General features: G+C 42.2%; 1 protein-coding gene across 1 annotated transcript in view; it reads right to left on the bottom strand.

The window, feature by feature from the left end:
- Positions 1-2041: 2041 nt before the first annotated feature.
- The window catches only part of ADAMTS15 (ADAM metallopeptidase with thrombospondin type 1 motif 15), a 74121-nt gene continuing 64011 nt past the window's right edge, over positions 2042-12151 (bottom strand). The window contains exons 7-8 of the mRNA XM_077457891.1: positions 11711-11886; positions 2042-5612 (exon numbers count right to left, since the gene is read on the bottom strand). Of these exons, the coding sequence (XP_077314017.1) occupies positions 4871-5612; positions 11711-11886 (918 nt within the window). The 3' untranslated portion in view covers positions 2042-4870. The remainder of the gene's footprint in view (positions 5613-11710; positions 11887-12151) is intronic.

Here is a 12151-nt window from a genome sequence, read left to right as displayed (position 1 = left end):
TAGTAATAAAACTTTTTCGCAGAAGAGAGTTTAATAAGACACGTGGCCACTCATTAAAATTAGAACAAAAGAGGTTTAACCTTAAACTACGTAGAGGGTTCTTTACTGTAAGAGTGGGAAGGATGTGGAATTCCCTTCCACAGGTGGTGGTCTCAGCGGGGGGCATCGATAGTTTAAAAAAACTATTAGATAAGCACCTGAACGACCGCAACATACAGGGATATACAATGTAATACTGACATATAATCACACAAATAAGTTGGACTCGATGTACTTGTGCCTTTTTTCAACCTCACCTACTATGTAACTATGTAAGGGAATAGGTCCATGATGGCTCATCAATCTAGAAAGTGACATATGTGATGGCCTATCAATCTAGGGAGTGAGCTTAATGAGGGCCAATTAGACCAGGGAATGGGATCAACAATGGCCAATTCATCTGGGGAGTGGGACCCATGATGGTGTCTTTTTTCAACCTCACCTACTATGTAACTACAGTATATTCTTCTGTGCATCTCATGAGAAGTGATAAGGGCACTGCATTTCTGGAAGGATCAACAGGTATTTTCTGTATTTGTTAAACATTTTCTTAGCTTGAATAAAAAAAGAAAACAAATGTATCCACCGCTTCTAAGGACTGTAAGCTGCAATATATAAAATTTTTGTTTTTGAGTTTAGTTATCCTTTAAGGCGGGTATATCGCGACTTACTATCTAAGCCGTTGTACTAGATAGATGTGTGAGAAAGGAAGAAGTGCTTTTAGAAGTGCCATAATGGCCTTTCTTAAAGTCGGTGTAAATGAGACCTGTCATTTATATGATTATCATGGGCTCGCAGCACAGTCTAACTTCCATGTTTTGTTCTAAAGCCCCTCCCCTCACCATCATCCCTGATCGGAGATACACAGAGGTAGATTCACCAGGAGGTTTGTTAGAGCCCAGATTTCCCATACTGCCCTACTATGAGAATATATGTATGCTTTACACAGAGAGGCTTTCAAGTGCTACTTCTGACGCACACCTCCATGTTATATAGTTTTGGAGAAAATTGTGCAACTTTGAGTGATTGTCTCCCAAGTCTATAAAGAAGACCCGCAGACTTTGTGCAATCCTCCCCTCCAGCAATACATCAACCTGTTGGATGCTGGACGTTATTGTGTCACATATGAGTTAAAAAATATGACATGTTACATTGGCATTAATGCAATCCTTTGGCAAATTTTTAGCTTGCTCTTTTACATTATTGCACACTGGCGCCCAAGACAAACGCTATTCTGATTAAAATGGTAAGCTTTGTGGCCCCGTCACACTGGCAGGACATTCACCCACATAATGCTGTGTGGTGGAACATTCACCTAACACTGCTTAACACTGTTCAGAGATACAAAGGAGCAAATCGATTGTAAGCTCAATGTGCCGTTGACATCAGCCTCACCCTCTATGGGACCCATTTATAGAAAGGAAAATAAGTTCTGAAATATTGCCTATTTATAAAGCTGCTTGGACAATTTTTACTGTCACCTGCGTCGTTGTTCGAGAAAAGTGATAACAATCCCGCAATGTCCATGTTCTGGATGGACCCTAAAAGACTTTCCAAAGCTTTTAAAGTGGACCTTAAGTCAGAAAATTAACTTCTTCTAGATCAATTCAGGCCCCTTTTGCAGGTACAGCTATGTAAAGCATTAAAAATACATTTAAAATCCAGTAATACACCGTCTCGCCCTGTCCTGCACATGTTTATAGATGCCGAATTGCTGATGGTCTTAAAGTCTTTGTTAACCTAAAAAAAAAAAAAAAAAACTGATCTTGTTCCCTTAAAGCATGTTATAGAGCATGGTGCTTGTTCTGTGTAATTTGGCCCCTTCTATCACCTAAAAAAACATGGCTGGTCCTGCCTGCCTACTCCCTCCCCCCCCTGTAAACTGACCACGATTTATCATGGCTGCTGAGCCCTGAAACTGTGGTCAGTTTACGTGCCTCTATCATCTGCAGCCCTGCCCTGTCTTTCTCTGTCGCCCCACCCCCCCCCCCCCCACCTGTCTGCTCATGTCAGTGCCCGTCCCCTCCCTTCCTGCTGCTCTCATGACTACTATAAAATCCTCCCATTCCCTCTGTAACATAACAATGTGTCCCCGTGCCTGTGTTATATATAAAAATATGCCAATCTGTCCCTATATCAGAGCAGATCCCGGCGCTCACGTGACTCCTCGCTTTCTCTGTCTCTTCCCCCCCTCCCCATCTGACGTCTTTGGGAGTGCTCGGCCCTGCCCGCTGGAGCTGTCAGCCAGGCAGAGGAGAGATCTCTGATATAGTTACAGATCGGCATATTTTTTATATAACACAGACACAGGGGCACATTGTTATGTTATAGAAGGAATGGGAGGTTTTTATTGTAGTGGCTTAACAGCCACTTTAAAGCAGAATTAAATCCTCCTATTCTTTACGGCCAAGGAAGCTGCTTCTCTTTGATCTGCAAATGCCATCGTGCTACACATGTGATCAGTCATGACACCAGAAATTTGATGGTTTGACAGTTTGTTTGAAGACACAAGCAAATGTGACAGTTAGCAATCCCGGCATTCCAGGAATGTAACTGTTTTTTATAAACCGTTAAATCAGTGGATTTAGTTCTGCTTTATGATTTACTGCTGTTCAGGGGATCTGGGCTTCAGCAAAATGGCAGCCTCCAGCAAGAAAAACAAAACAAAAAACAGGAACAATGTTGGAGGTAATTTACAGCACACACTAATGGGGGTAGCACACTTATTGTGGAATGTATGTTCCTTGCAAAAGAACATTATTTTTTATCAAATTGTTATGGGTAAAGTTATACTTTAATATACGTTGTGGAAATGTACAAAACCTGAAATTATCCACTACAGTCAATGGAGGAAAGCTGGTGAAGGTGAGTTTACCCATACTAGTATACGTGTTGACAGTACTCAACTTGGGGTAAAGTAATTGTATTTTTCCCTAAAGCTGAACTCCAGGTAGGATCTTTATTGCACACTGACTTTGGTCAAGTATGCATAGCTCATACCCGTGGAGCTGATAAAAATCACTGCTACTATAGTGATAGCCACAGTCCTTTATTTTCTGTGCAAGCACCCTGTCCTCTGCAACAGGGCCATCTTAATGCAGGGCACACCATCGCACTGTCCAGGGGCCCCAGGTGCATGGAGGCCCCATGATACTCTTGAATTATACCATAATTGCCAACTGTCCCTGATTTGCCAGGACAGTCACGCTTTTTACTAAGCTGTCCCAGGATGGACATGTCCTGAGTAGCATCCCAGAATCTGGGCTGCAGGGATAGCAGCAGCCTGTCATTGCACTACATCTGCAAGTGCAATGGCATCTTACCCTGCTATTTGTTTAAAAATTATTTTATTGAAAGTACTAATAAATATATGTTTAATTCTATTAACTAGTTATCCATTCATTCATGAAAGTAGGAGGGTCAATTGGGGCAGTGCATTACTTTGCCCAGGTGCCCGTGATGCTATTAAGATGGCCCTGCTCTGCACACCCTGCTTGCTTGCCATCATTCATGTTTCGCCTTGTAATTTTTCAATGAATACAAGGCATCCTTTGATTGGATGAGGTGGAGAGGAAAGTCAGTGAGATCACAACCTCCACCCTCTCAAATAAGAGAACAACTTGTATTCATTGAAAAAAATACAAGGCATTCTATAAATGGCGGCAGTGATGAGCGGGCAACACCCTGTAGCCAGTGTGCAGAGGGGAAGCTTCCCAACAAGGAAGCCAGAAGATTATCACTGTAGTAGCACCAACTACCACAGTGGTGGCCCCTCAAGTATAAGATATGCCTACTTACATTGAACCACATTGAATCAATGGAAGTATACAATAAGGATAATACCAGGAGTTCAGCTTTAATTTTGCAGCTTTGTTTTTTCCTTTTTTTTTTTATCTAAAAAGGTTTTGCACTGCACTTCCATATAACTTCCCATGTCGGACTTTAAGAACTCGGGGAAAATCAGCTGGAATTTGGCAGTAAAACTGATAAAAGGGTGGAAAATGAGAAAAGATTATTTTGTGGATCTTTCTAAATAGGCCCCTAAATGTTTCCAGGGCTCTGAAGAATCCTTCTGTTTACCAGCTTTCTAACCATCTAATCCTGCCATTTAAATAATAGCTGCACCATTATAACATCATGTTCTATTAAACGGAAATTACTGTATATTGTGTATGAGGTCCCAGATCTGCACAGTACACAAGATACCGACTTCTCGGAGCTATCAGAAAAGAGCTCAGACCTTTAGGATACAAGACACTTGAGCCTGTATGTTGGATCATTCCAGTGACAAAATATAAAGACTCTTATATATGAAAACTGTTCTAAGAAAAAGTATTCCTGTGGCCCCAGTGCAAGAGTTCCATGTCTTATTTTTAAAGTCCAGATTTAAAAATTAATCACATAATCTGATCCATTAATAAGGGGTAAGATGAACACTTTTTCTTTAGAACGCTTCTTACAAAAATGTAAAAATTTGAGAAAACTTTTTCACTACTGTCTTTAGAAAGATCTCTGGTCTGAAACTCTTTAGGAAAATCCATTTCTACAATGCAGTCTGCATCCTAGAAGGAACGCTAGACTCGCCAACATGGAAAACGGACACAACGGACATAGACCCACGAAGAGAAAGTGCAAAGCAATTAGACTTCAATGTCCCTTTGTTCACTATTACTGCCGTTACCATCAGAATGTAACAGTAGATTCTTTGGTCATTGGACGTGGTGCCCCGGGTACTTGGGTGATGGATTTATTTTGGCACATCCTCTCCACTCCGGGCCTGGAGGAAGTTCTAGATTTGTCAGCAGTTTTTTTTTTTTTGGTCCTCCCTGCATTAACATGGTCGGGCCATACAAAAGTCCAGCTCCTGAGGTTTTTTCTTTAACTTACAGTGCTCTCTGGGTAAAGTTACTCCTCCGCCTGCACTGCACCTCAGCTGCCGCCTCTTGAACCCCCTGCCGCAGGCCTTTGAACAGCTTGTCCACTCTCCAGCCTCCCACATTGGGCACGGGTCACCGCAGGTCCTTATCACTGGTGGCCGGAGAGAGGCCGGGCAGTCAGATGCCAGATGTTCCCAGGGGTCGCGACATTCCACTATTCGAGTCTGCTGCCCATTGCCACAGGTGACTGAACATTCTCCCCAGTTGCTGGTTGACCACTGAGACTGCGGTTTGGGCCTTGGAGGGGGAGGGGGCAGAGCAACCAGGCTGTTACTTATTATTTGTCCAGCAGAATTGTCTCTCTTTTCTCTGGGGATGTAGAAGGTGAACCGCAGACGTGGAGGGGTCATTTTGCCAACACATAATACCTCTATGGTCAATGGCTCTTGTATGTTGTTGATTGCCTGTAAGGCCTCCACTGCAGTCCCAGTACCGCTGTACTTTAGCAGGCTGCCACGTATCGGAATGTCACGCTCCACTGCAGACACAATGTAATTCCCATTCAGCAGGTAGCGACCCTGGGAGTTCTTTACTGCCAAGTAGTTGTCATCACTGATTAGGCCTTTATACCCACGTTGTCTCACGTCCAGGTTGCTGGCACCAGCCGGAACGGTGACCACAAAGTTGTAACCGTGTCTGTGTATGTAGAGAGAATTCAAAAAATTACTTCAAGCAACATTATCAGGTCATTTTTTTCAAAGTGACTCTGTGAAGAATTGTCCTTTCTAGACAAATAACAACCAGCCAGGCTTCATTTTATTTCTCTCAAGTAACCTGAGAGAAAGAAACTGATAACCCCATTAGTCGTTTTGTGTTCTCCCTTCACAGATCGCTTTCAGTAGATGCACATAACACTATCTCTGTAGAATATCACTACGCCTAACACTATTTCTATAGAATATCACTACGCCTAACACTATCTCTATAGAATATCACTACGCCTAACACTATCTCTATAGAATATCACTACGCCTAACACTATATCTATAGAATATCACTACGCATAACACTATCTCTGTAGAATATCACTACGCCTAACACTATCCCCTAAAGAATATCACTACGCCTAACACTATCCCTATAGAATATCACTACGCCTAACACTAGCTCTATAGAATATCACTACGCCTAACACTATCCCTATAGAATATCACTACGCCTAACACTATCCCTATAGAATATCACTACGCCTAACACTATCCCTATAGAATATCACTACACCTAACACTATCCCTATAGAATATCACTACGCCTAACACTATCCCTATAGAATATCACTACGCCTAACACTATCCCTATAGAATATCACTACGCATAACACTATCCCTATAGAATATCAATACGCCTAACACTATCTCTATAGAATATCACTACGCCTAACACTATCTCTGTAGAATATCACTACGCCTAACACTATCTCTATAGAATATCACTACGCCTAAGACTATCTCTATAGAATATCACTACGCCTAACACTATCTCTATAGAATATCACTACGCATAACACTATCTCTGTAGAATATCAATGCCATTTTAAAATAAAATACATATTCAAAAGGTGAATTCCAGGTATAGATATTTTATACATAGGGTTTGATTTATTAAAGGTAAATCCACTTTGCAATACAAGTACACTGCAAGTGCACTTGGAAGTGCAGTCGCTTTAGAACTGAAGGAAAGACCTGAAATGAGGGGAAGCTCTGCTGATTTTATCATCCAATGATGTACATGCAAAAATGTTTTTTTTTTATTTTCCTTGCATGTCCCCCTCAGATCTACAGCGACTGCACTTCCAGTGTGCTTGTAGTGCAAAATAGATTTGCCTTTAGTAAATAAACCTACATCCAGCTAGGATCAATGTAACTATGTACAGTATATACCATCCCTGGATGATGCCCCTGGAAGCTGGAAATAACTGTAGTAGACATCGCTACACCACTAATCTCCACCTTTGCAGAGCGACTGCCCTGCTGCATTCTGAACACAAGAGGTTGGCCACTCAGCATGGGCACCATTCAGAGGATGCTTTGTATTCTCTTAATGAATGTAAAGTGTTCTCAGGTCAAACAAGGTGAAGAGGCCAGGTGGTAATGTTTCGCTCTCCATCTCTTACAATCAGAGAATGCTTTGCATTCATTCAGTGCCTCTGTGCTTAGCGTGGGACCTGTAAGCTTTTGGAGATTACTGGAGTAGTAGTGTGTACTTCAGGGATTTCCAGCTTCCAGGAGCATTGGCCAGGGATGGTATATACATAGTTACATTGATCCAAATTAGACCAATGTAACTATGTATAAAATATTAATACCTGAAATTCTTCTTAAAGCTGTGTCTTGGCTATAAACCAGCAACTCTGAATGTCTGGATACATGGGGGATGGACGGTTGGATAAATGGCTTCATGAACCAGTAGCACTTGATGTACAATTGGGCAAATGGCTCTATGTTTAGGTGGCCACTGTGCTACTTATCAGCAGGCCTGGATGTATATTTGGATAAAGGGCTCTATATTTAAGCCGGGTACACAGGGGCTGAACGTCGGGAGACAGCAGCCGGTTCAAAACATTCGACCAGTGTGTATGTCGGTCTGTCCAATGGAAGCTGGCTGTTTAGCCAGCTTCTGTCGGATGTGCATGCTGGAAAACCAGCAGCTGGCGAACTCCCGATCAGTGCTCTCAGCCAATGGCAGAGAGCGTCGATCGGAGTGTACTAGCAGCGGGGTCTTCCCCCTGTCAGAACACAATAGCTCAGTGGGGGAGATCGCTGAACTAACCATGAATGTTTAGTACAGTGGCTCCGACCGAAGCCAACAGTTTATTTTTCAGTTTAAACCACGGGGTTGAACAAAAAATAATGAATAGTGTGTACCTGGCTTTAGGCTGCATCTAGACCAGGGGTCTCCAAACTTTCTAAACAAAGGGCTAGTTTATGGCTCTATATACGTTAGGGGTAGAAAATGGTATCAGTGGAAAGAATACTGCCCCATCGATGGTGTCAGTGAGAAGAATAGTTTTACATCTTTAGTGTCAGTGGAAGATTAGTTCCTCATCATTGGTAGCAGTGGGAGGAATAAAGCTCCATCATTTAAAAAATGAGAAATAATCAAGCGTAAACGGTTGATACCTCTCCCACAGCATTCATGAAATTTTACAATAATGCTTCATCACACTATAACAATAAATCAATAATCCCAAAAATATGTTACAGAAAACACTAGAACATTAGTAGCGCGCCATCATTGTTATCAGTGGGAAGAATACTGTCCCATCATTGGTGTCAGTGGATGGAATAGTGCCCCATAATTGGTGTCAGTGGAAGGAATAATGCCCCATCATTGGTTTCACTGGGAAGAATGGTGTCCCATATCAATGGGAGAAATAGTGTCCCAAGGACCAAATAAAGACAAGAAACGGTCCATATCTGGCACTCGTGATGCAGTTTGGAGACCACTGATTTGGACTATAAACTAGCGGCTCTGGTTGTACCACTGGATAAATGACTCTATGATTAAGCTGTATTTGCAATATGATCCAACGGTTCAGGATGGACATTTGGACGAATAGCTCTACAAGAAGAATAAACCTCCATGTTTTTGGACTTGCAATGAAAATGATTACACAATAGTTTAATGGATGATTATGTAGTTCCTCCTGGCCCCCAGTTATACTTTCTAGCCTTCTACTATCCTTGTTCCACGAAAACTAATCTCAGCAAAATTCCAGCCTTTGATAGTATTATGCCCCGTACACATGAGCGGATTTTCCGTCTGCAAAAACTTGAATGTTTTTTTTAAGGAATTCCACTCAAGCTTGGCTTGCATATACACGGTCACACAAAAGTTCTCTGAACTTTTGACCGTCAAGGACCCGGTGACTTACAACACTACGACGAGCCAAGAAAATTACGTTCAATGCTTCCGAGCATGCGTCGAATTGTTTCTGATCATGCGTAGGAATTTTGCGCTTCAGAATTTGTACAGACGATCAGAATTTCCAATCTGAACTTTTTCCGAATGAAAAATAGAGAACCTGCTCTCAATCTTTTGCTGGCTCGAAGTCTGCCAGCAAAAGTATGATGGAGCATAGACACGGTCGGAATTTCTGACCAAAAGCTCTCATCTGACTTTTGCTGGCAGAATTTCTGATTGTGTGTATGGGGCTTTAGATTGGCAAAGTAGGTACTCTAAAGCCCCGTACACACGAGCGGACTTATGTCCGACAGACTTCCGAAGGAGTTCTGACGGAGTTCTGCCGGACATCCGACAGAGTTCTGACGGACTTTTCGAATGAGCGGACTTGGCCACACACAATCACACCAAACTCCGACGGATTCGAACGTGATGACGTACGACTCGACTCGAATAAGGAAGTTCATAGCCAGTAGCCAATAGCTGCCCTAGCGTCGGTTTTAGTCCGTCGGAATAGCATACACACGAGCAAATTTTTCGGTAGGAACTGGGTCCTGCGGAGTTCCGTCGGAAAAATTTGAAGCATGTTCCATTTTCTAAAGTCTGTCAGACTTTTGCGAATCAAAAGTCCGTTGCAGCCCACACACGATCGAAAAGTCTGACGGAATCATTCCGTCAGACTTTGGATGTTGAAAAGTCCGCTCGTGTGTACGGGGCTTTAGAGCATCTGTCTGAAGAAGAATGGAGGTTCTCTGTATAATGTAACGTGCCGAGTGTGTGCTGCAAATACACATTTCTGGGGTGAGGGAAGGATATGGGCACAGTAGAGTCAGATTTTTGGTTATGTGAGGGAACATTTGGCACATGACTCTCACAGTAAGACAAAGGTAGGGAAGATTTCATTATGTGGTGGAAAAATGCTGATCAAACATTATTCACAGTAAGCCTTCAGCTTAGATAAGAGTCCAGCCGATGAGAAAGGCTACAGAACGGTCAGATCAGAGGATCAGATTCAGTGGTTTTTGGCTGAGGATCCTGGCAAGATAAGAATGTTTTGAACACAATGTAGGTGTGAACAGCACTGCTTTGACTCAATATTTCTCTGCAGAATGGAAGGATCTTCTTCCAAAAACTGCTGCACGTCTAATACAGTCAGAGTCGTCTCTACTCACTTCAACACTGATTGTCAGCTTTGTCAAGGACTGAACAATCTGTGATCTTCTCCTGACATGAGCCATCCTGAACAGCCCTCAGCTTGCTTGAACAGAAGGAGCAACATAACTCCTTTACTATTCCACCAGTTTTAATTGTAAACTAGGAGTTGAAAGCCCTGAAAAAAATGGTACTGTAAGGCTGGCCATAGACGGTTCGAAGCTCGGCTGGTGTAGCAAGAACTTGATCAATCAATCAACTTGGGTACAACCAGCCTGCCAGATTTTACCTGTGATTATTGCTAGCGACTAGTATGGCCGCTAGCAATAATCACTGTCTTCTACCGGCATGGATGGCTATAATGGATCAGCGGGAGGGATCCCCCTGTCAACACTGTGGTTGCAGGAAAGAAATGTTCCTAAATTTTCCTAAGAAAAAAGCCCAAACGCATTCATTCTTTACCTTGGATTTTCACAATGGAAAAAAAAATTCTGGACTCCCAAACCATTGACGTGGGGCTCTTGTTTCATGCTAACCCTTGGACCTTACTCATATCGCCTTTTTAGAAGCCTCTTTTGTTGAATCCAGCACCTTCCAATCATACTCGTCAATATTTCTGTTCTATCAGCTTTTTATCATGTGCATAAAGTCTAATAAGAGTGCCAAAGGAACAGTCTGAGGGTTCAAACACTTTAATATTGGTTCACACAATGACAGCATAGAACACTCTACATGTGTCTGAAGCTCAAAGACCTTCCCCTTCTTCATAGTTAAACATAATAATATAATTATGAGGACTTGAGATAATTAACAGGAATAAGTATTTGCTGAATATAAGCAAATATAAAATATAAGCAAATTAAGTGGATCTCTACACAACAAATAATGAACCCCTGGTGATTATGCCATCTTTGAATACTCAAATGTATCCATTACGTTCAAATCTCTGAAGAAGAGGGAGGTCTTTGAGCACCCGAAACGTGTTGGCTGTTCTATGTTGTCATTTATTAAATATAAATGATTTTCAAAGGTTTTTGGACTCTCAGACTGTTTTGTTTTATACACGTAAATCTTTAAAACTGAGCTACTTAATTGAAGGAAACCCAAATCTTTTTAAGAACATCTTTTACCAGAGCCAGTAGGGTTGATTTACTAAAACTGGAGAGTGCAAAATCTGGTGCAGCGCTGCATAGAAACCAATCAGCTTCCAGGTTTTGTTGTAATTGAACAAGCTGATCGGCTTCCGTGTACAACTGCACCAGATTTTGCACCAGTTTTTTCAGTAAACCAACCCCATTGTGCCTTGTTGAAATCTGGTTTCTTGATAATTTGAATCCCGTGCCTCCCTTCTACTAGTTCTTTATAATTTCATCAGACAGCCCTCTACACAAGGGTCTCCAAATAAAAATAAAAAAAGAAATGGGCCAGTTTACTGTTGTCAGACTTTAGGGGGGCTGGACTGTGTCCAGTTGGAGTAGAAAATGCCCCAGCGTCAGTGGGAGTTACCAATGTCTCAGGCTAAGTGGTCAGTGGGTGTAAAAAATATCTATTAATTGTGCCATATCGTTGGTGTCAGTGGAAGGAATATTGCCCCATTGTTGATATCAGTGGGAAAAATATGAATGAAGAATTGTGTCCTTGTTATTTAGACAGCTTCTCTGGCTCACATTGGTACTCACATGGGTTTAGTGAAGAGACCGGACACCTTCTTGCAGCTTTTATTGTCCCCTCCGCACACTCTGCATTTGTCAAATTTCTTCTTGGAGCCTAGCTGCCCATCACAGCCAGCTTTAATACACTTTCCCTGTACACAGACTGATGTGGAGTCCGGTGCACATGCCGTCCCATCTACTACCTGTATGGACAGAACATCAGTGTTACAATGAAAAGTGACGGCAAACGCAGCCAGCAGAGTGCCACCAATAAATGAAGTGCAAGAATATTCATTTTTTTTTTACATTTACTAAATACCTTTCAGGCCATTTTACCAAACATCTGTCTCTTCTATCTATGAAGGACTGGTGATATCTCTGTGCTGAGTTCCCACCATCCCTGCACTGAGTTCCTGAGTCTGTACACCTTCTGCACCTACTATGATGGGTTGCCACCATCCCTGCAAT

The sequence above is a fragment of the Lithobates pipiens genome, unplaced genomic scaffold, assembly GCF_037356315.1.
Source record: "Lithobates pipiens isolate NorthernLeopardFrog02 unplaced genomic scaffold, aLitPip1_a1.2 Scaffold_27, whole genome shotgun sequence".
Taxonomy (NCBI): Eukaryota; Metazoa; Chordata; class Amphibia; order Anura; family Ranidae; genus Lithobates; species Lithobates pipiens.
Note: the sequence above shows the minus strand (reverse complement) of the source record. Positions and strands in the feature narration are given on the sequence as shown.